Source organism: Thamnophis elegans, chromosome 3 (genome assembly GCF_009769535.1).
Source record: "Thamnophis elegans isolate rThaEle1 chromosome 3, rThaEle1.pri, whole genome shotgun sequence".
Classification (NCBI taxonomy): Eukaryota; Metazoa; Chordata; class Lepidosauria; order Squamata; family Colubridae; genus Thamnophis; species Thamnophis elegans.
The window spans coordinates 16,912,656-16,937,338 of NC_045543.1; the positions used below are offsets into that span (position 1 = coordinate 16,912,656).

At 39.6% G+C, this 24,683-nt stretch overlaps 1 protein-coding gene and 1 long non-coding RNA gene across 2 annotated transcripts; one reads left to right on the plus strand and one right to left on the minus strand.

The window, feature by feature from the left end:
- Positions 1-1,156: 1,156 nt before the first annotated feature.
- Positions 1,157-22,722, minus strand: PAIP2 (poly(A) binding protein interacting protein 2). Its single transcript, XM_032213518.1, has 4 exons — positions 22,529-22,722; positions 8,850-9,009; positions 7,504-7,680; positions 1,157-2,233 (listed from the first exon to the last, which is right to left on the minus strand). Exons 2-4 carry the CDS (start codon positions 8,985-8,987, stop codon positions 2,177-2,179), a joined length of 372 nt encoding a protein of 123 aa, XP_032069409.1. The 5' UTR covers positions 8,988-9,009; positions 22,529-22,722; the 3' UTR covers positions 1,157-2,176.
- LOC116505988 lies at positions 22,157-23,873 on the plus strand. Its single transcript, XR_004254995.1, has 2 exons — positions 22,157-22,265; positions 23,602-23,873. It is a non-coding gene; the product is annotated as an uncharacterized LOC116505988 (long non-coding RNA).
- The last annotated feature ends 810 nt before the right edge of the window (positions 23,874-24,683 follow it).

Here is a 24,683-nt window from a genome sequence, read left to right on the forward strand (position 1 = left end):
TAGTTCACTTAGTGGCCATTAAAAGTTAAAACGGTACTGAAAAAAGTGACTTATGACTATTTTTCATACTTATGACCATTGCAGCCTCCCCATGGCCATGTGATTTACATTCAGATGCTTGACAACTGACTCACATTTATGACGGTTGCCGTATTTCTGGGTCATGTGATCACCTTTTGCAAACTTCTGACAAGCAAACTTCTCCAAAGTCAATGGAGAAACCAGTGATTCACTTAGGAAATGTGGCAAAAAAGTTGTAGAAATGGAGCAAAACTCCCTTAACAAATTTCTCACTTAGCAACATAATTTTTGGGGCCAATTGTGTTTGTAAGATGAGGATTTCCTGTACCTTCATTTGTTGATTATAACTGCTATTTTTAAAATTCACCATTAAGCCACCACTTTATGTCCTGGTTTTTTTCAGTTCATTTTTCACAAAACCACTTTTGCCCAGAACTCTCTTTTGGTGTACATCTGAAGTAAACCAGTTCTGTTCCGTTTCATGAAAAGATTAATATATTCTGAACTACACCATTTTGGGTCTGGACTACCTGAAGTCGCTCTCCTGTTCTTGAAATATTCTGTACATTCCTAACAATCCTTAAACAAGGGCACTAAACACAAGCTACCACAAGTAGAAAAAGAGAAGCAGTGTTGAGGAATTTACACACCGGAACAATTACTATAAGCTTTGGTCAGGTTTTTATATATCAACCTATTGGCTTTCGCACTTGTCTACTTGAAATGCTGGTATCTTTTTTTACAGCAAACATTCCTGGTATTCTACATGTAGTCTTGAATCACCACTAATCTTATTGTTTCATTGGCAGCTTGCAAGACTATAGCCACTTTCAATCTCAAAGGGTCACAATTTTATTTAAAAAGCTTCCATATTTGTGGCATTTAGTATTGTATAAAGACAAACCAGGACGTTAAATAAAGGGACAACGTGAATGCACATTTGCACCTACTTGAATTTGCTTCTTTCTCTGACAAGAATGTCATTTGAATTATTTCTGAGAATTGTAAAGAGTTTTTCATTATTTCCAGCTTTTACCTCAGACATTGGGTTTGCATTGGATGTTGAAAATGTAACATGTGAACAGGACAACAAAGGCATTATCACAAGCTCCAAATAAGATGAACACTCATTTTGTCATTTCTACTGTTATTTATTTTTTTTTTAAATATTTTTGAAAAAATATAATTTTTTTACAATATTTTCAACTTAAACACTATTCACACTGAACACATAAGGCAGCGTAAGCTACCCAAATATGAAGTTTAAGAAGCCAAAACTGTACTAGATGTTTAAAAAAAAGTTGTGCTGTAGACTATTGTGTAATGATGATTAAACAAAGCAAGGGGAAAGCACCACTCAAATCACTAATGCTAAATTTTACAATTAAATCCAATTTTTAAGATTGTAAAATTTTAGAGAGGCAGTGCCATGTTTCTGGATTCCTGGAAGAATCTGTGATGTGTAACTTCACATCAAGTGAAATATAAACTCAGAAGTGGGACAAACATTCCAACATGATAACTTGCTGCAAATATAATCTCAAATTGCCAAATTTTCTCCCCCACCTCCCCCCAACCAGGTCTGTAGCCAAGAGAAAGGATTCTATACAGGCCTGTAAAAGTGATTCAGGTATTTTTTACAATTCACACTTTCCTCAAAAAAGAACAGCATGAAGTAAAGTTTTGCTTGATAATGGGAAGAATTAATAGCAGTACTGAAATTCAGCTAATCTGCATAATCAGATAAACCTTGCTTTTATTTTCACATTAAGGCATTATTGGGTGCATATCAACACCGCCATAAGTTTTAATTAAAACAGACCACTCTTTATCAAAGTCTGAATCCTTCTAAAAACAGAATTGCAAGAGTTTCTCAGAAACTTGGTACTTTTCTCAACATGACTGGTGCTTCCTTCCTTATTGTCTCCCTCACAGAAAGCTTGGATCCAATTCATTAACCTCTGACAGCAGTTGACTTAATAACAGTCTCAGCACTTTTATTAAGCATGCAAGACTAACAAAACTTTGGCAATGCGTAAGTGTAACACAGTGACAAGAAGAGAGAGCGTTTTAACAATTAAATCTTCTAATACTGGCTTCACAGTGTGGAAATTGTGCTACATCCACCAAAAGAGGGCCCAGTCTACTCATATATTTAGTACTTCACCCCAGGAACAAACTCCTTTGCATTGGGATTCAGATTACTCTTGACCTGGAAGAGAGAGATTTTAAAAGCTTAGACTGTGTTGCCTAAGGCTTTCCTTTGAACATATTTGCACCAAGTTTAACAGGAGTTCTTTGCAGTGAAAACACTCCTGAAAATAGGCCTCAGTGGAGAAAGCAAGATACTCTTGCCAAGGAAACGGCTTAGAGTCAGCTTACAAGCCAGACAGATCAGGATCCCCTGGGTTGATTGATAGCACCCAATCCAGGATCTCAATCTCCTCCTTTGATAGAGATAAATCAACTTTCACAACAATAACTTATTAGTGAACAACATGTGGCTCTATAGATCATATTAAATTGTAGTTTTCAGTATCTTTATCCCCTGGCTATTGTAAGACAAATTTGTAATACAGCAGCAGCAGCAGCTAGAGCAGGGATGTCAAACTCGCAGCCATGGACTAGATGTGTCACGCGCTGGTCACACCCACTCCCAGTTTAGCAAAGGGGGGGGAAGTCGTGATAAGTCACGTCACGTGACGCCACGAGTTTGACACTCCTAATCTAGAGGATCACATATTGCTCTTCCTAGACTAATTTTCTAGACTTGTTTTGACAGTATTAACAAAAACGTAGAGGACAAATCCATCAGACACAGTGTGCACCTTTGATAATGTCCCTTATAAAGGTTCTTGAGCAAACTTGGAAGCCGAGGGATAAAAAAGGCTTATGTTCTTAGGAGTTGGAAATTGGCTTAAGAATAAGAAAAAGACAAGTAGGCAATAGTGCAAAATGAAATTCCCGGGGACTGGTGATAGGATCAATGTTTTTAATTAGTTTATAAATAAACTGAAGTTAAGGAGTAAGGTGATCCAATCTGCTAATGACATGTGCATTTTGATAACAAAGATATCGGGAAGAGTTCTGAAAGGACATTTCTCCAAACTGACTAAATAGGCCTCAAAATGGCAAATGTAAATCAGTATGAGCAAGCACAAAATAATGCATATAAAAAAATCCAAACATAACCTCCATGAATGGGAGTTGAGGTTGCTTTGAGTGATCATAAAAGAATGATGGAGTCGGGGTGCACAACTCAACAAAACTCAGAGAACTCATTTCTTGTTAAAAATGACAAATTTTGTGTCCAGATTTAAGAAAGTAACTGAAAATGTAAAAAAAAACTAATGCCATTTACCTATCTGTCTAAAATTGAGATTGGGATACTATGCACACGGGGATGTACCTTGAAAAGGTGCAAAATAATTATATAAATGGGCAAACATAAGAGGGCTAAAATAGGTTCCTTATGAGGAATGACTACTTTTTAACTTGGACTGAAGGTAAATAAGGAAAGACATGATACAGTTGTATAACATCATCCATGAACTACCTGAACCGGGAGGCTCTCACAACAGTCACTCGAGCCCTTGTGATCTCTAGGCTGGAATACTGCAATGTGCTCTACATGGGGCTGCCCTTGAAGAGCATCCGGCGACTTCAGCTAGTCCAGAACGCGGCCGCGCGAGTGATCATGGGCGCACCACGGTTCGCCCATATAACACCAATCCTCCGTGAGCTGCGCTGGCTACCTGTTGATCGTCGGGTGCACTTCAAGGTCTTACTTACCACCTATAAAGCGCTCCATGGTAGTGGATCTGACTATTTGAGAGACCGCCTCCTGCCAATTACCTCCCTGCGTCCCATCAGATCGCACAGAGTAGGCCTCCTCCGAATTCCATCCGCCAGTCAGTGCCGACTGGCGACTACGCGGAGGAGAGCCTTCTCAGTTGCAGCTCCGACATTATGGAACAATCTCCCCGTGGAGATCCGTACCCTCACCACAGTCCAGGCCTTCCGCACAGCCCTTAAGAACTGGCTATCCCGTCAGGCCTGGGGATAGGATTACTCTCACCCCGCCCGAATGTTGAGTGAATGTTGTGTTTTTATGGTTAATTTTCTTTTAATCACGATTCTTTTCTTTTTAAGTCTTGTCTTGCACTCCCTTCCCTTCATTGTTGTAAGCCGCCCTGAGTCCCCTCAGGGAAAAGGGCGGCATATAAATTCCCAATAAAATCCTAAAATCCTAAATCCATGATGCAGAAAATACAGATCCAATTCTTTTTATTTGCAATACTGGAAGTTGAAGTCATGTGAAATATTTTATCCAATGCATACATAAACTACAGAATTTCCTGTCATCAGATGGAGTTTGAATTTAGTCTTAAAAGGAGACCAGTTCTCAATTTGTGGGCCACAAGATGATTATGCTCCACAAAGGTACTCTAGCTCATCTATGGTGCAGGTATCCAATATAAATAAAGTATTGCAATTTTAGAAAATTGCTGTATCTCTCAATATTTGGTAATGTCATTTCACATTTTGGATTTTGGCATTCTCACCCAGAATATGCAAAATGAATCTTGTGAGCTCTGGCAAAGTCCTAAGAATTTAAATCTATTATCTTCCTATCCACATTTCTGAATTCATGTGTATGGCTACTATATAATGCAGACCGTGATACAGCAGGGACCTTCACATATTTTTCTTATGAGATGCAAATCCTGCTCTTATGAAACAATATTGTGCCTTATAAGATACAACTCAACTTGTAAATTCAGAGCAGAGTGGATGAACTTAATATGCAGGTACAGGTAATTACGAAAGAACTTAGTCTACATTGAGACCAAAAAAATGGAACTTTAAAGGTTCTATATTTTTTTTAAAAACTGCTTTAAGTTACTCTCAGTCAGAGTAGTTCATCTTATTAAAAAATTCTAAGCTTTTTAATTACAATCAAAGCAATAGAATTTTAAGAATACCTACCAAATGAGAACATCATCAGACTATGATATTGTATCTACTATATTGTAAGGGAGAGTTTATGTGATCTTTAGAACTATTTGTAACCCTGCAGATTTATAACGGGATCTGAGCTTCACTGAAAACCTATTAATAGATAAAGAGAATCTGGTTAAAACACTGCATTCTGTCACCTCTTTATTCAACAGTCTGACCCCACATTTACTTTCCTTGCTGGAAAAAGTATGTGATACTTTAGTAATAAAGTAATAGTAGAACCTTCTTTAGCAGAAATTGCTTCAATAAAATGCTTTTCAATGCTTGTTGATCAATATTTCAAATTGGCCCACCCCTTTTTACAACCATTTCAATTCATGGATATTTGTGGGCTGTCTACCATAAACTGCTCTTATCAGCATTTCAACATTTCAGTTGGGTTAAAGATCAAGACTCAGCCATTCCTGAATGCAACATTCCTTTTGCTTCACACATTCTGTTATAGACATACTTCTATGTTTACAAAATAGTGAACTGAGTTGTTTTTTTAAAATATTATTTTACATATAAAGGAATTCCATGCAAAATATTTTTTAAAAACCTTCTTTTTAAGTCTTTATCCTATCCCAAAGGGTAACATTTACAGGAATGATTCCCATCTATCAATGTAAAAGAAACCTCTATATATCTCTTACTCATATTCAGTATAATTATATGAGAAAATACCCCATGGAATAAGAATACCTACATAATTAATAAATTCAGAACATACATGAAAATCATAATGACTTAAATATGAGATTCAGAGATGAGGAATAAATCATAATGATGCACTTCTAGTAATACTTCATGAAAACATGCTTTTAACTTCTTGGAAAAAATAATTTACATATATTTTGACTTTGAAACAAGGTTTATAATTTTTAGATGCAAACATTCTTTTGAACTACATACTGACCTCAAGGAAACTGACAGATGAACAATGGAAATGAATTCTCCATGTCCTTATTATTCCCAAGAGGTTAGTTCTTCAAACTAAATTTAAATTTAAGACAAATTTATGAATTACCCAGTAGCCTGAAGATAACATGTTACATGCATCCTATAAATGAGTTGGCTATTGACATAGATTATGCATGGACAATTATAATGAAATATGGTTATCTTTTATTGAAACCTGTGTGTGTTTTTGTGTGTGTGTGTGTGTGTACATACACGTAACAAAGTCTCATATAAATTACTTAGCTTGTTGTTATCAATGTTTACTCTTGTTATTTTAAAATAATTTTTTCTCTTACTTTCCTTCTTGGATGTTTTAAATGAAGCAAAATTAAAAAAAAAAACATGTTGAGCACCTCTCAAACTCTGATTGCTCTCTCATTAACTGGAATATCTGACTCAATTAGCCTCTTAACACAGATTATTTCACATACTTTTTCCAACAAAGACAAGCAAAGTTGTCTGAATGTGTCTAATAAAGACACAACACAGAATATCATTTGGAATATTGTTTATTTAACCATAACCTCTTTATCCATTAATAAGACTGCAGGATTATGGATGGTACCCAAGGATTCACCAACTTTCTCATCACTGTAGGATTTTAATTAGTTGGATAGCTAAAAAATGTACCAGGAGTTTGTAAAAAAAAAAAGTGTTTTCAAAAAACATGGACAGTGGGTGCCAACTTGGCACACTTCCTTCAAGACACTGCCTGCCTGTATAAGAATCATTTAAAAGCAAAATGCATTTTCTTCAGAATAGGAGCTTTATTTATTAGCAAATTTATATAAAATTTAACTTATCAAACCCAGTAAAAACAAATAAACCAATATTGTGACTTTGGGGAAAAATATATGCATACTGAATATGAGCTAAAATGCTCAACAGGCTCCTCTATTTAAATAAGTCACATCATTTGTGACATCAAAGTAACTACAAGTTGGCTTAAAAATCATGGAAATATTTAAATGTTTAATGTTCCAATTATACTTTACGATCTATACTCATTTTCATGTGAGCCTAATTTTACCCTTTTAATTAAAAAGTAATTAAACCTAAGCTATTAGAAAACAGCACTATGCACCATGGCCAGTAGACTTAATTGTATGGCAAATGCTAGTAAGAAAGTGCTTCCAGGCTCTCTCATCTACCAGACCATTCCCTCAAATGCAGGGGGAAAAGTTAAAAAATAGGGAGACCTCTGAACCCTACAGAACTAAACCACTGTCCTAATCACTTAGCCTCACATCCAATCTTTAGCCTCCCAAATGGTTCTGTGTACTCTTCTCTCCCAAGGCACATCTGTGCATTTGACAAAAATAAATACTTGCCATCAGACTATATGAAGAGATTAGAAGGAGAATAAGATGGTACACTTGTTCTGCATATACACTTGACTGTTGTCGGAAGGCCACATCTCAGCTAGCTTCTGATTGAGACAGCTGACAAAGTATACTGGTAACATTTGAAGAAAGGTGCTTGATTAAAATAATTCAATATTTAAAATAGGATGCTTACCACCAGATCTTCCAGTGACGAACTGTCACTGATAACAAGATCATTAAACTGGTCTTGAATTTGATCCATCGTTTGCGGAAGATCTCTTGCTGGAATAAACCATTCGTGTTCTTCCTCTTCCAGCATTTCTTGGAAGCAACGTTCTATAAATTCTTCTTCCCACAATTCCTCTTCAATCTTTAATTGAAACGACAGAAGGAAATCTATTATCACAGGACCTGAATGGAACTGGCTGAGCCCTGAGGAAAAATCTCTCAGATGGATCCTCCTCAAAGTTAGGAGAGCTCAGTGTTGAGCTCCCACAAGCTGCAGCAACTGAGGGCAAATGCAGAAAAGGGAAAGGAAGTTGAGATACCTGCTTCTTCCACGTTGCCACAAAATTGGGTCTGAGCCCTGCAAGGCCCTTCCTTTACTTTCGCTGGCATCCAAAGTATCCCTTCCCCCTCCAACCCATTGGTGTTCTCTTAGCTTCTTTTTCTGCAGATATATAGCAATAGCACTTAGATTTACATACCCCTTCACATTGATTTACAGCCCTCTCTAAGCAGTTTACAGTCAGTATATTGCCCACAACAATCTGGGTCCTCATTTTACTGACCTTGAAAGGATGGAAGGCTGAGTCAATATGAGCCATTACTATTATTGCTAAAAACATAGAGATAAACCCTATCTGCCTACGACTAAAACAATTAACCAAAAGTCAACGATAAAGCCAACATCTAGATAACCAGGAAAGAGCACTAGATAAATAACTGGGGAGAAACTAATAGCAATAGCAATAGCAGTTAGACTTATATACCACTTCATAGGGCTTTCAGCCCTCTCTAAGCGGTTTACAGAGTCAACATATTGCCCCCAACAACAATCCGGGTCCTCATTTTACCCACCTCGGAAGGATGGAAGGCTGAGTCAACCCTGAGCCGGTGAGATTTGAACAGCCGAACTGCAGAACTGCAGTCAGCTGAAGTAGCCTGTAGTGCTGCATTTAACCACTGCGCCACCTCGGCTCCTAAGCTCCAACCAGTTTGGCAGGCTATATATAAAAACAATTATACCTCCTCTCTCTAATGCGCTTAGCCTGTTAGTGAAATGTTTGCAAGGAAACAGCACCAAGAACCCAACATATAGCATTGCACGCTTAGTAGTAGGTAAACAGCAAATGCAAACTGGATATAGACCTACTATCAAACATCTACTGTCCTTTAAACCAAACAGAGATGAAGGAACTTTTTTGTTTATAGAGATTCACAGAAACACTGGAAGAATACAAGATTAACAGAAAAAAGTGGGATCTTTCCAATAGTGCAGAAGAAAAAACACAGGAGGCAATGTATCCTCTCACTTACCTGCCTGTTGAATTCCTCTTCATTTTCCATCCACATATATTCTGCAAATGGATTGTCATCTTCATGAGAGTGACCATTCATGATCATATCTTCACTGATAATGCTTGGACTAGTACTCCTACGACTTGGATCTTTCATGGTTGTGCCTTTGAGCTTAAGCCTGAAAGAAAGGGTCCCCAGGAGTTAAGATTTTTAGTTGAAACTCTAGCAATATATGCTTAGATGTCATACCATTGATATCATTGATATTTCCGTACAAGTTTGTCTGTCTACTTGAACTTTCAATAAACTTTTTTAGCAAAGAATCACTTTAAAATGCACGATTCTTGCTAGGAAGACAAGAAAAGGACAAAAGGTGTTTGAAATTTGCTCTTATGAACTTACATTGTCTTCTTCAAGCAGAGGTCTAATCCTACTACTGTATATAAAAGTTTGTATCAAATAGGAACCCATTCAGGAATTTGGCAAGGAGGACATAAAGATATTGTGTGACTTGTGCTGTGCAAAAGCAGCCAACAAGCACGGTGATCTTCCCATCCCATCCATTGCTTTCTCACAGAGTCTAACAGCAAGAAGTCTTAATTGATTAAAAGCTTGCAATCTCTAGTTAATTCATTTTCTGGGTTTTACAAACTTGTATCTATGCAGTACAGGAGGCTATATGTTAGATATAAATTCCCTAGCGAGCTATACATTTTTCAATCTTTTCCTCTTCTAAATATTACTTCCTCGAGGTTTCATCTTTTTTATTGGAGCCTGCTACTTTCAATGCATTCTTGGCAGGTAACAATTAAAAAAGTAGTAATAAAACGTTCATAACACAAGACCCCTCACTTCAATCCTGAGCTATAGATATTCTCCTTTATTGGTACACATTTTGTTACTGTCTAGTTCATCACGGTTTTTTTTTTTACCGTGAACCATCAGTTCTACTATTAGTATCGGTAAAAGCTTTTCAATTTCACTAAATCGGTTCTACAGCAACAAATATGTAATTTGCAATTTCAGTAATTAAGCTTGCAACCCGAGGCATCTTTTTTTGCATTGGAAGCATTTAGCATCTGCATACTATCAATTCATCTTTGAAAAACACAGTTTTAGAATACTAAATACCAGCATCAGTGCTTGCACTGAACTTCAATTACTTCCTCTGACCAGAGCAAGTATCCAGGTTTTTCAGCTATAAAAATGCCCAGCTATAACAATATAAAGGGACGCAGTAGCTCAGAGGCTGAGCTTGTCGATCAGAAAGGTTGGCGATTCGAATCCCTAGTGCCGCGTAACAGAGTGAGCTCCCATTACTTGCCCCAGCTTCTGCCAACCTAGCAGTTCGAAAACAAGCAAAAAATGCAAGTAGAAAAATAGGAAGCACCTTTGGTGGGAAGGTAATAGCATTCTGTGTGCCTTGAGCGTTTTTGTCATGCTGGCCACATGACCATGGAGACGTCTTCGGACAGCGCTGGCTCTTCAGCTTTGAAACGGAGATGAGCACTGCCCCTTAAGAGTTGGGAACGACAAGCACATATGTGCGAGGGGAACCTTTACCTTTTATAACAGTTCCATGAATCTCAAAGGGTAACTGCATTCTTTTAATCTGCCAGAAAGTGCCTTTCTGACTACTGACAGTCCTCATTTAATGACTGCCTCATTTACTATCTGTATGCAGTTCAAACAATGGTAAAAAAACATTTAGAATCAATCCTCACATTTACAATTTTTACAGGTTTGTAAAGCACAAGAAAACTGAAGTAAGATCATAAGCATAGCTGTAGCTTCACTTAGCAACTGCGCCATTTAATGGCTGAATTGCTGGTGCCAACTGTGGTTGCTAAATGAGTAAGACTCAATAATATTAGCCATTTTGGGTTACCCATCATATTAGCTGTCCATCCAAATTGAATAATTTCCAAAAAACAATTCCTACAAGGCTTTATTACTGGGTTCCCCCCAAAATAAAACAGGGTCTTATTTTCATTTGACCCTCAAAATAAGTGCTTGGTTTTATTTTCGGGGATGTCTTGTTATTTTTGAGGTGCAGAAGGTGGCAAGCATGGTCACCTCATGGCTGCTGCTGCGTGCAATATTTTTGGGGTGGGCTTATTTTCAGGGGAGGGCTTATTTTTTGGGGAAACAGGGCACTTAAGGTATCTTTAAATAATAAGCCGTGATGGAACAATTTTGTTTCTAATATTTGTTGTTCCCAGGGTAAACACAATGGAAAGAAACTGATATATTTCACAGTGGAAGTAGAAAACCTATTATCCTTCCATTCCCGTAAGCCACAGTTAAAGGTAAAAGTTTCCCCTGTCCAATCATGTCCAAACCTAAGGAGACGGAGCTCATCTCCGTTTCTTAGCCGAAGGAGCCAGCGTTGTCTGAAGACATTTCTATGGTCATGTGGCAGGACTGGGCTATATGCTGAGGTGCACAGAACGTGGTTATACCTTCCCACTGAAGTGGTACCTATTTATCTACTCACAGTTGCATGCTTTCAAACTGCTAGGTGAGCAGGAACTGGGCAAGTAAGGAGAGCTCAACCCATCGCATGGCACTCAGGTCTCAAACCCAAGCTGTCAGCTGCAGTTGACAAGCTCAGCATCTTTAACTGCTGAGCCATCATGCCCCTGTTAAGCCACAGTTAGAAGGGCCAAATTATCAGGATGAGGGCACCTGAGATAAAAATTCTCTGGAAGACACCACATATATTTATATTGCAATCTAAAATGCATCGGCTGGAACAGAAAAATATTACATGCATTTCTTTACTGGAGGAAAGAAAAGATGCTTTTTCTGTCAGTTGTTTGAGGTTGTCTAGATCAGGAAACAAACTCCACAAGAACTAAGCCTCATTGAGATAGACTGTATTACTTGCAAGCCTTTTTTTTTTTTTTTATTCTTTCCTCTCATATCACAGTGAGTCAGGGAACGACCTGCCTAGGTCTCTTCCTCATATTCTTTCCTTTCCTCTGTTTCAACAAATGCTTCTGTCCTTTTAACTTTTGTAATGTCTTTCAATTAACTTTCAAGACCAATGACTCTCTACACTGTTATTGAGTCTTCCTTTAGCCTCTTGACAATCTGCAAAAACTGTTCTGGTGAATGTTCTAGAACAGGGGTGTCAAACTCAAGGCCTGTGGGTTGGATCTGGCCCACGGGGTGCTTAAACCTGGCCCGCACGGCTGGCCTGGAAATAGCAAAGGACTAGCCTGTGGTGCCTCTGACAGCCAAAATGGGGCACGGGGCGGCCGTGAGAGCTCCCCACACCCCATTTTGGCTGGCAGGGTGCTGCAGGAGGCATCCATCCCATCTCTCCCCTCAACCAGCTACAATGCTGATCCGCCCCTCAAAGAAATCCAGTTTGACATCCCTGTTCTAGAACAACATAAGTATATTAGAAAAAGAAAACTGAACTGACAAAAATATCCTCCTTATTCCAGCAGACGTTTCTGTTGGGATTCAACCTTTTCTGTAAATGAAATACACCACAATGGTATTGGGAGGGGGGGGGGGAGAGAATGACATCCAAATATAGGATTGGCTGGCTAACCAAAGGCTCTCAATTTTTATGTGCATGCAGTAAGTATGATACTGTAGGGCTTCAATCTCCTGGTTGCATCCTCATTTTAATGTTGACTGCCCACCACCACTCTGCCCCATGGATGCCCCAAAACATCCTTCCCTTTACAGAAGTAATTCTGGCTCTAGTCCACAGAGAACCTGGAAAATCATGTTATGGTTTGCCAAAGACATCCACATATTGTCTTGCCAACCCAGAAAAAAACCCCATCTTGTTAAAAATGATGAACATTGAAATTAAAAATAAGCCACTATTTTAAAATATTATTCAAGTCTTAAATATATGCACTTCTTAAAAACACAGCAGTAATATCCAAGCTGATTTTTTTAAAAATAAGAATGTAATGCTGGCCTGCAATTTTATTAATCTGACTATACATCTTAAATGCCTACAGTATTACATTGTTCTTCAGCCATTATTAGCAATGAAGAAATGATGTCCTTATAAAGTTTCTCAGATACCACCTATTAGAAGCGTACATTGCATTTTTATAATCTGCATTTAAAAGCCAAATTTACTATTGTACCCATAGGGAAACAAAAATACTGTTTAATGAATATTTTACAATATTGCTTAAAAAGTAAAGATGTATTCAAACAAACCCTTGTGCTTACTTCAAATTTTGTTTAAAACATATAGATTCTATTACTCAGTTTGGGAGTTTATGCGGCTAGTCACCTTAGAAATTTCATCATGTTCCTCTCTCCATTTGCAACAATCAAAGGGAGCTGTGTTTAAATACAGACTTCCCTCTGGCAGCTCTATGTCTCTTCCTGATTTATCCTGCTATGCAGGAGTTCATGGGATTCTGATGTCAAATGAGATTATGACCTCACAAAGCTCACCTCTGAAGGATGATGTGAAATGAGCAAATCCCAAAAACCTGTATAACTGCTCTAAAAGAACAGGTTCCCAATTATCTCTGCCGTATTACTTACAACTGTCATTATTGTATAACATCATTTGACGATGGTCTCAAAAAGATCCATGAAAAACATGTTTTTTCCACGGTTTAAAAACCTGTTCCAAAAACTGCATCAATGCACAGAAATTATGGATGTGTTCTAGAAAGTAGTTTTTAGGGTTTGGTAGTATTTCCTAAGCTTGGCATCCTTCAGATATGTAGTATTCAAGGTCTTAAAATTCTTAGCAGTGACCATATTGGCTGAGTAAATTTCGGAGTTCTCTAGATATAAAGGCAACTGAAAGGCCCAAGACTGTCCTGTACATTTTTGTTTATGTCCCAGATATTTTTTAAATCTGATGTCTGTAGGAATTATACAGGAATTCCTAAGTAGTAAAGCGATGTGGAAAATGTTCCTTGAATAGCACATATAGGCTAAAAAAGCATGTTATATTAGACTCCTCTCTTAAATAGCTAAATACTCTCTACAGAGCAGAGTGGGTGGGTAAATTAATAATTATATTCTTATTTTTCAAGCTCAAATGAAAGGCTTCAAAAGCTCCACTTAACACGGCTAAACACCAGGATACAGTATTGTTTCTTTTTTCTTTTAGGAGTTAGTCAGAGACAAATGCTGAAAGTCAGTAAAATAAAAGGGTGGAAAAATAGCTGCTTTTTCCTCATGAGACTCTAGAAAGAGTTCAGAGAAGAGCAATTAAGATGATTAGGAGAGTGGAGGTTAAAACATAAAGAACAGTTGCTGGAACTGGGTATGTCTAGTCCAATGAAAAGAAGGACATGGGGAGACATGATAGCAGTGTTTCAATATCTCAGGGGTTGCCACAAAGAAGAGGGAGACAAGCTGTTCTCCAAAGCCACCTGAGGGTAGGAAAAGAAGCAATGGGTGGAAACAAATCAAGGAGAGAAGTGACCTAGAACTAAGGATAAATTTCCTGACAGAATAATTAATCAGTGGAACAACTTGCCTCCAGAAGTTGTGAATGTTCCAACATTGGAAGTTTTAAAGAAGAGGTTGAATAGCCATTTGTCTGAAGTGGAGTAGGGTTTCTTGCCTAAGCAGGGGGTTGGACTAGAAGACCTCCAAGGTTCCTTCCAATTCTGTTATTCTATTCTATTCTAAATTGTTTACAACTATTAACTTGTAAAAACACTTTCTTGGATACAAACTTAAATCTGGACTAGAATACCAGTATTCAAATTATAAAATATTTTAATAGCCAAAGCGTTCTTTAAATTTGATAAAAGATGCCTTATTGTTTGACTTCAGACATCTGTGAAAAATGAAAAAAAGCAGCAAGTTACACAGTAACTCTTAGTATCAATGCATATTTATTTATTTATTTTAAACTAGCTGTACCCAGCCACGCATTGCTGTGGCCCAGTCTGGGCGTAGTGGGGCATCGGGTGGGTGCTGCCATTGGTCAGGACTCGAGGCTGCTGGGCCGGGCAAGGCTGGTTGGGGGAGAAGGCGCTGGGGCTGTTGGCCTCGTGGAAGTTGTTGAGCATCTCCTTGGAGGAGTTGCGCTCGGGCTCCCCCAAGTCGGTGGGGATCTCGGAGGAGAAGTCCTCGGTGTTCCGCCTCACAGGGCACCCAGGGGCTGCCCCAGCTCCGCTGCACCTCAGCCTGACACAACCGCCGCCACCCCGTCGGAGCCACCTTGGTGAGGCTGTAGGTGGCTTGCTGTGGGGGGGTGGTGGAGAGCGTGAGCGGCCAGGCTGAGGAGACCCCTCCGCGTCCTCTAGAGCTCATGTTTCTCTAGTTATGTCCATGGAGCATTGGCTCAATAGAAATGCTACTACATACTCCCTACATAAGCACTCTAGACCAGTGGTAGTCAACCTGGTTGAGGAGCCAAGGTGGCGCAGTGGTTAAATGCAGCACTGCAGGCTACTTTAGCTGACTGCAGTTCTGCAGTTCGGCTGTTCAAATCTCACTGGCTCAGGGTTGACTCAGCCTTCCATCCTTCCGAGGTGGGTAAAATGAGGACCCAGATTGTTGTTGGGGGCGATATGCTGACTCTGTAAACCGCTTAGAGAGGGCTGAAAGCCCTATGAAGCGGTATATAAGTCTAACTGCTATTGCTATTGCTATTGGTCCCTACCACTAGTGGGCGTTCCAGTTTTCATGGTGGGCAGTAGGGGTTTGCTGTAGCTCTGCTTTATAAATTTTATAAAGTAAAAGTTATTTCCCTACTTTATAAATCACCATTACTGAGGAACTGGTGGGCGGTTAGAAAATTTTAATACTACCAGAAATACAAAAGTGGGCAGTAGGTATAAAAAGGTTGACTACCCCTGCTCTAGACTGACTTTCATTTATCTGATCTTGAAGAAATTTCCAGGCAGGGAATATGATTTCAATCTACCAGTACTTCTTTCAGACAAGGATTCTAAAATACCCTACCAAGTCACCCTGTTTGTGCTACAATCTGTATAATGCATTACACCATTAATTAACTTTGGACAATCATTTATTAATCAATTTTATAATACTATTTTATTTTAATATATATGTTCCTTGTTTAGATTGCATTATACTCATTGATTTCTGTTATTCCCAGGTTAGGAATGCCTCGGTTTAGGGAAGACCCATAGTTAAGAACGAAGTCTATTGTAGCAAAATTCAAGTGAAATATAGAGTGATTCAAGTTAAATACACAATGATTCCAGTTCATTACATAATACTACTTATACAGTATTATATGGTAATACTATTCTGGCTTACATACACACTTGACTTAAGGATAGTTCTTGGGAACAGAACTCAAGTCTTAAACTGTACCTGTATATATAGATATACAGAACAGTTCTATTATTAGGTAATTTACAGTATTGTGGCTGTCACAAACTAATTTGATTTGTAAAGTGATTTTGATTTTTTGAGAAATATAATTTTCAAATAGAAATATTCAGGATCTTAATGCTGGCCAGCTAAATTAGGATTTAAGAAAATTGAAATGACGCCCCCAGTACTGAAACGATAAGCTCTGTTTCATATTAGAGTTTAACCATGAGTTGATGGCTATAACTCAGCCTCCTACAGCTGGGAGACTACTGTTTAAAATAAGCCTTAAAATAAGCATTTGTGTCAGGTAATATACATGTACTTGAAGTGATATAAATTATTTCAAGCACTAAGGAGAAAATCTATGAGAAATACTTCTAATGGAAACTTATGAAATGCTTTCAATTATCGCATTTCACAGACTATTATCTTAAAGGGATGCTTCCCTTAAATAATCACAGTTGTTCAGTATTGAAAACTTGAATCTTAATTCTCAAAACATATCTTTAAAAATCCTTGCCCTAATCCAGGGGTGTCAAACTTGCGTCGTCACGTTGTCATGTGACATATCACGACTTTCCGCCCCCCCTTTGGTAAAATAGGGATGGGCGTGGACATGGCCAATGCATGATGCATCCAGCCTGTGGACCACAAGTTTGACACCCCTGCCCTAATCAAACAAGAGTGATTTACTGGCAATCATCAACTTTTATCCATTTAAGCCCTAAAGCATTGTTTCTCAACCTTGGCAACTTGAAGATGTCCGGACTTCAACTCCCAGAATTCCCCAGCCAGCGAATGCTGGCTGGGGAATTCTGGGAGTTGAAGTCCGGACATCTTCAAGTTGCCAAGGTTGAGAAACACTGCCCTAAAGTGTGTCTGTGTCTCTCTGTGTATAAGGATTAGGCTGGAGTGACTCTTTTCACATTGGTTACTCATTCTCTCATCTCTATTCACATCAGTTTATGAATTCATCAAAAGCAGCTCCTCATGGAAACGGTCAGGAATAGTGTTTATGTGCAACAATCTAGTGAGCACATAGCAAGCCATTTTTCGTAAAACAATAGTTTCATATGATACAAAAATGTGTGTGCATTTCCCCCCCCAATCTCTTTGAAAGTGAAGATTTTGACATACAAGCACATTCCAAAGGGTATGCAAATACAAATTGGGCAATTTAATATTAAAACAATGATTGGATGACTTTGCAATGCCACACTCCTAGTGTACAGCCCTACTTTCATTTGAAAATTGGAAGAGGTGGGAGAACAAAAATGGTAAAATTATATTGTAAGTGCCATTCAGTGAAAATACTTGATAAATATGCTAACATATATGGAGATACAGACTTTTTAGCCATTGCTACGGTATATGCTTTTATGAGAATCAGTTTGGGATAGTGGTTAAAGTACCCAGCTAGAAACTGGGAGGCTGTGAATTCTAGTTCTGCCTTAAGAACAAACTCATCTGGGTGTTTAGCCTAGTCACTTTCTCTCAGACTTAGGAAGGAGGCATCAGCAAACCTGTTCTCAAAAATTTTATTGCATGGACTTGCCCAGGAAGCCTCTGAGAATCAAACATGATGGAACAGAATGGAAAAAATGTTATTATACCTAACTGTCTAGTATCAAGAATTCAATGGAACTAGTGGTTGCCTCTAATGCTTATAATATTATTGTTATCATAGAAGCTCATATATCTATAAAGCAATTCACTTCTTATCCAAATAATATGTTTGATTACAAAAGAGAAAAAGTGCTAACATTTTTAATTTTACATTACCGTTACCAATTTGCTTTCCCACCAAATCTGAGCTCACTGTATAATTTTAAATATTAAAAACAGTCCTTTCAGATGATACAAAGAAATATTTTTATTTTTCTAAATGTGACAACACCAAATAGACAAAACAAATCAATATGTCAAAACTGAATGTTTACTACAAAAAGTACCTCCCCTCTTGGAAACAAAATAAAAATATGTTACGATGTCTTTTTCCAGGCTATAGTTTCCATCCCATTATTCATCAGGTCTAAGTCTGCTGTCCTATACATCCATATGCTTTTCCCAGAGACAAGATCCTTTCTATATTAGAGCTCACTGTTCCACTACAGAATTAACTGAAAACAAGATGCAGGAAATGCATGTCTGATCTTTCCAAAACCCCAACCTGCAGCGGCCCTCCGGAGTTGGGCCAGACCCAGCCAATTCACAGATTCTTCAGCAGTTCGCTGCCTGGCCTGGGCACACACCACCAGACCCAACCACTGGTCTTGCACCTCCCCAAGAGGTTCCGTTTTGATTCATAAAGCAGCAGCAGCGGTGCAGGCATGCACAAGGCGGCCGCCTTGGAGTGCCACCTGTCACTCTCCCCTATCCTGGCCTGCTGGGATAATTCACGCCGCCGGTGCCCGAGCATTTTACGCCGCTGGTGGACTCAGTACCTAGGTTCAAAACCTCACTTGACCAGATTCTTGCTGGTAACATTAGCTTAAGCACTGTCTAGCTTTAAGTATCTGGTAGAATTCTTCAGAGGATAAAATTGGGGAAAGAACTCACATAGACTATCCTTCTTGGAAAAACAGAACACTTGCAAACAAATTCAACTGAAGTAATTTTTGAGAACAAATCCCATTTTGTTTCTTGGGAGTGCTACAATTAAAACTCAAAGCTAACAGGATGGAGATGGCCACCCAGAATTGCTTTGTGTGAGGTGGGTAGCCATATAAATGTGAGAAATAAAAAATAAAGACTAGCACATCTGAAAAATGTGTAATATGGAAGACTTTTTAGTGGTTTCTCACCCACCTTTATTCTACCAGAAACTTAAGTCAATAGTTAGTATCCAAGCAAATCAAAATTCTAAACATTAAATGAAATTGTTTGCTTTTCACAAATCAACTGCACTAACCATCCTCGTACATTTAGAATTAGAATTCTTTATTGGCCAAGTGTGATTAGACACACAAGGAATTTGTCTCCAGTACATAAGTTCTCAGTGCCCATACAATAATAGTGATAGATCATTATCATAGTCATTATAAAAATACAGTCATCATAAAACATTAGATGCAACCCTTAGTGATAATCATGGACACTAAATAAGCAATCATATATTTTTCTAATACAAAAATAAATGCATCTATTTGAAAGAATGCTATCTTTTTCCTCCTTTGCTAGAATATCATTATGTATTATGTATATATTAGTAAGATCAACTTTTAAACCAAGACCAGCATTTCTGGTTTTATTTTTTTCTTTACATGGAATTCACCTCAAAGTTGAAGCAAGTCATAACCAGAAGTCTCTGCATTCAATCATTCAAGCCCCGGTCCTCTCATAGATTACTGCAATGCATATTACATGAGGCTACTACCCTTGAAGGGTATCGGGAAGCTTCAGCTGATGCAGTATACAGGTGCATGAGTAGTTCTTGGAGCCCCTAGAATAGGGGTGTCAAACTCGATAGTGTCGCAGGCCAGATTGTGACATATCACAATGTTTTTTGTCTTTGCAGAGACAGGGTGGCGTGGCCCATCAATTTGACAGACTTGCCCTAGAGTGATCCATGTTACATCACTGTTTTGTGAGCTGCACTGGCTGCCAATTTACTTCTAGGTGCAATTCAACGTGTTGGTTATCACCTTTAAAACCAGGGTCCAGGGTATCTAAGAAACCAGCTGACCCTGATGGGATTAGTCTGCCCCATCCATGCCACAGAAAGGGCATGCTGCAGATCCCGTCAGTCAAGGAATTTCAGCTGACAGGTCCAGAAGAACTTTTTCTGACATGGCACCTGGTCTCTGGAACATCTTCTCTCCTTCTGAGGTCAAATCCAGTCCCACTTTTGGTTTCCTGAAAGGCGTTGAAGACATGGCTGTGACAACTTGTCCGGGGTCCCAATGGGGTGTGGCACTTTGGAGTTGGCTAATGGGATAAATAACACCCCACCTCTTACCTGTGAGCACTTTACTCCCTCCTGCCTATATTTTAACTGATTTTTAAATTTAAGATCCTTATTTATTGTTTTAATGTTTTAGAGTGTATAAGCTGTTAGAGTCAGCTTCGGCGAGATGGGTGGCATACACAAATAATAGTTCGATAAACAAATAATATATAGCCAACTGCACAAAAAGAATTTTCCCCTTTACAGACTGGATGCGTTTTGACACTGGTGGTCTAGAGCACAGATGTATAATCCAATTTTTGGCATAAGCATAGTTGCATGCAGTTGCTAATTTATGAATTAGCAGAACTTCCAAATGGATTATATGGAAAAATTAGCAGGATCCACACCTCAGTTTTCTGAGGTATCTGATCCATTACTACAATGAGTACAGGTAGTCCTCAACTTACGACCACAAATTTATGTTGCTAAGTAAGAAATTTGTTAAGTGAGTTTTGCCCCATTTTACAACTTTTCATGCCACATTTGTTAAGACAACCGTTGCAATTGTTATATCAGTAACACGGTTGTTAAGTGAATCTGGTTTCCCCACTGACTTTGCTTGTCAGGAGGTCACAAAAGGTGATCACATGACCCCAGGATGGTGCAACCGTCATAAATGTGAATCGGGTGTCAAGCATCCGAATGTAAAACATGTGGCCATGGGGATGCTGCAACAGCCATAAGGGTGTAAAAATGGTAATGTCACTTTTTTCAGTGCCGTTGTGACTTTGAACAGTCACTAAGTGAACTATTGTAAGTCAAGGACTGCCTGTGATTCATACAAACCAATGGCAGAACAATGTCTATGGAGATTCTCAGTCATCCCGGTCATGGTTGTCTCAAAGGTGCTTTTTTTCAAGAGGCAACTGGATTTTCTAGACCAGAAGGAGAAAAGTACATCTTCCTTTCCCTGTCCTTATCATTTTCTCTAGAGGGACGATCGAGATCATCCTGTCGTATTGCATTACAATCTGGTTTGGAAGCATTACTGCTTCAGAACAGGAAAGCGGTGCAGAGAGTGGTGAGGATGGCAGAAAAGATCATTGGCACTTCACTTCCTTCTATCCAGGACATAACACATAAGCGACGCTTGAGCAGAGTCTGCAGGATTGTCTGGGATGCTACATATCCTCTTCACAACCTCTTTTCCTTGTTACCTGCTAGGAAGCTTCGTGGTACCCAAAGCAGAACATCCAGATTCAGCCTCAGGTTTGTTACACATAACATCAACCTTGTGAATTCTCAAGTTTACTCTTTCCGCTACATATTCAAAATGGGCAGTGATATGTATGTATGTATGCATGTGTGCATGCATGCATGTAGGAACACAGTGGCTCAGTGGCTAAGGTGCTGAGCTTGTCGATCAGAAAGGTTGGCAGTCCGGCAGTTCGAATCCCTAGTGCCGCGTAACAGAGTGAGCTCCTGTTACTTGTCCCAGCTTCTGCCAACCTAGCAGTTCGAAAGCATGTAAAAATGCAGGTAGAAAAATAGGGACCAGCTTGGTGGGAAGGGAAGGTAGAGTTGAAAATGACTAGCACATATGTGCGAGGGGAACTTTTACCTTACGTATGTATGAATGTATGGTGCAGGTATATATTAAAGTTTCTATATAGCATGTGTATATGTGTTATGTATGTGTTTGGGTAGATATATGCTTTCTCTTGACACCAGGCAACAGAATTTCATTTTTAATACAGGCCTCAGTGTTCTTCTCGCAGTTAAAAAAAAATGACAATAAAGTTATCTATCTTATCTAAAGTCCAGTTGCCTCTTGGGTGAAAAAAAGGCACCTTTTGGGACATGGGAGAAGAGTTTCAGAGGATTCCTCCATCAAAAGGCATCAATCTTCTTAGGTCCCAACCTTAACTGTCACCTTATTACCTCTGGCTTCTACAGTTGCTTTTGAGCCTGTCCAAAAACAAGACCAACCCTTCTTCCCCAGGCAGGCAGAAGGCGAGACAGCCGCGCCCTCTACACCCCCAGGCTGACTTTAGCTGGCCCCCACAGCCCCGCCCCTTCTCCAGCCAAGCCCCGCCCCGCCCGCGCGCCCTTGCCGAGCCCCGCCCACCCGCCCTCTTTGTTCCACTCCTTAGAGCGCGCGACGGCTCCGCCCCCCCATCGACCGGGCGGGGGGAAAGAAGCGGCGCTATCCCATCATGCACCATGCCCCTTATAGACAGGTAGTACACTTCTCCAGATACCCGGATGGATGGGAGGGAGGGAGGGGAAGAGGGAGCAAACCAACGAGGGAACTCGAGCCCCGAAAAGAGGCGAGGCCGTTAGGCTCTTACGAGCTGATCGCCCCACGCTCCCCCCCCCCGCCGTGGCGTCCTTCTTCTTTCCCCTCAGGGGACGCTCGTCGTTTTTGCCCCGTAATTCCAGCGGCGGGTCGGGGGCGTTAAGGGAAAGATAAAAGAGGCGAATGGAGAAGAAATAATGGCACCTTCAATTATTCGGCTCCGCCCCTCTGCGCTTCCGAGCCCTGAGGCGCCCCTCGTCGCCCCTCGTTTAAGCCGCCTTTCAGGCCCCGAGGCTCCCCAGCTGGCCGTTGCTTCTCGCCCTTCTTTATTCAGGTCCCTTTCTCCTTTGCCACCCCCTTCCTTTGGATACACAACAACCCCCCCCTCTTAGGCCGGAGGTGATGTCACTTCCTCCGCCTGCGTGTTTTTTGCGAATACCCGTTTCTACGCAAGTTTCTTTTGCTTCCGACAACGATCGTAGATCTACGAAGGTCTAGAGGGATTCCTGTCTGTTTGAACAAGGGCGGTTTTTCCTTTGAGCGCTTCTCCCTCCTCCCTCCCTGGGGGAGAAAATTTTGAAAGGGAAAGGATGATCAAAACCGGTTTAAAAAATATTTTTAAATATTTGACGCTTTCTGTCTAACGCAGGCTGGAAAACTGCGATCATTCTTAAGAATAAGTTCTATGATATTTTACAGGATGAGCCAATTAGAAGACTTCCAACGGCTTTTTAAATTTGAGGCCTTTTAAACCACATATGGTGAAATTGCTAACTGGTTTACTGAATAAATTTTGGTTGGGTTTGTTCAGTAAGCTGAAATATCACTTTTAATGCAGACCACAGACATCAAGCAGGTTTAGGGGGTACTACAGGTAGTCCTCGTCTTATAACAGTTCAATTAGTGACCGTTATGAACATTTTTCACACTTATGACTGTTGCAACTTTCCCATGGCCAGTGATTTACATTTGGATGCTTGACAACTGACTTGCATTTATGACAGTTGCAGTGTTCCAGAGTCATGTGATCACCTTTTGTGAACTTATGACCAGCAAAGTCAATGGGGAAATCAGATTCACTTAACAACCAGGTTACTAACTTAACAACTGCTGTGATTAACTTAACAAATGTGGCAAGAAAAGCCATAAAATGTGGCAAAACTCACTTAACAAATTTCTCACTTGGCAACCAAAATTTTGGACTCAATTATGGTAATAAGCCAAGGACCAGCTGTATATTATACTTCATAATTGGCAATGACCTATGTTCTCTTCAGGTTTTCAGGGTGAAGAAACTGAATTTTGTTCTGAAAGTCTGGAGGAAGTTAAGATGCTCCATTTCTTTTGAACTTTCCCTAGGCTGCTGGCTACAAAGGGGGAGTCAGAGAGACAAAGAGGACTAGGTAGTAGTCCTTTAACGCCATTTCATCTGAACTTCCCCGAGGCTGGTGATTGGAGCTGTTTTCTACAAGGTGGGACTCAGAGAGACAAAGAATCATATATCTATAAACTAAAATAGCAATAATACATTCTGGATTAGTGCGCTTGAGATTGTGATTTTGTTTTATTTCAAAATGACCAGCTTAGTTCAATGTAATAGCTGTTTTGTCCCCTTTGTAAACAAATTACTAGTTTACATAGACAGATTACCTGTCTAGAATCTCTAATCTGTGCTCTCCAAGCAGAAATTAGGTGCCCAATTCGGCCATTCCACACTATAGAGATGTCACGCTATCAGCCCCTCTACAGCAAAGATCCTGCAAGAGAAGAGCAGTCTGGACAACTGTGGGATCTGGCAGGGTAAGAGCTGTGAACCATAAACACAAAGCTTTTGCTGTGACCCAGCATAACAGATATAGCGCCCTTGCTGACCTTAATGGGGACACTAAAGAGACAGGTCAAGGTAGTTGTGATAATGATGACTTAAATAAGCAGGGGATCATGGTGCAAAATGAAGAACTTTCTTTGGAAAGGCGAAATGGGGACCCAGGTATCACACATCAGTCGTACAAGAAGATCAAGGTATGTAAAAAGAGAAGTCACCTTCTGGTTGGTGATTCAATCGTAAGGGATGTAAATTTAAGAAAGGATATGGAGGCTTTAAAAGAGGTCAGGTGTCTGCTACTGCCAGCAGAGACAAGAGGCGTATTCTTAAGATAGTCAAGAATGCAAGTAAGGACTGTGATGTTGATGCTATTATACATCTTGGCACAAATGATCTGTCCCAAAAAGATATACTTTCTGTAAAGAATGATTTCCAGAGCTTGGGGTAGGAACTTAGTAGTGTAGGTGATAGGCTTATCTTTTCAGAGGTTTTACCTCTGAAGGAGGTAAACAAAAGAGAAGGGTCGGCGTGTAG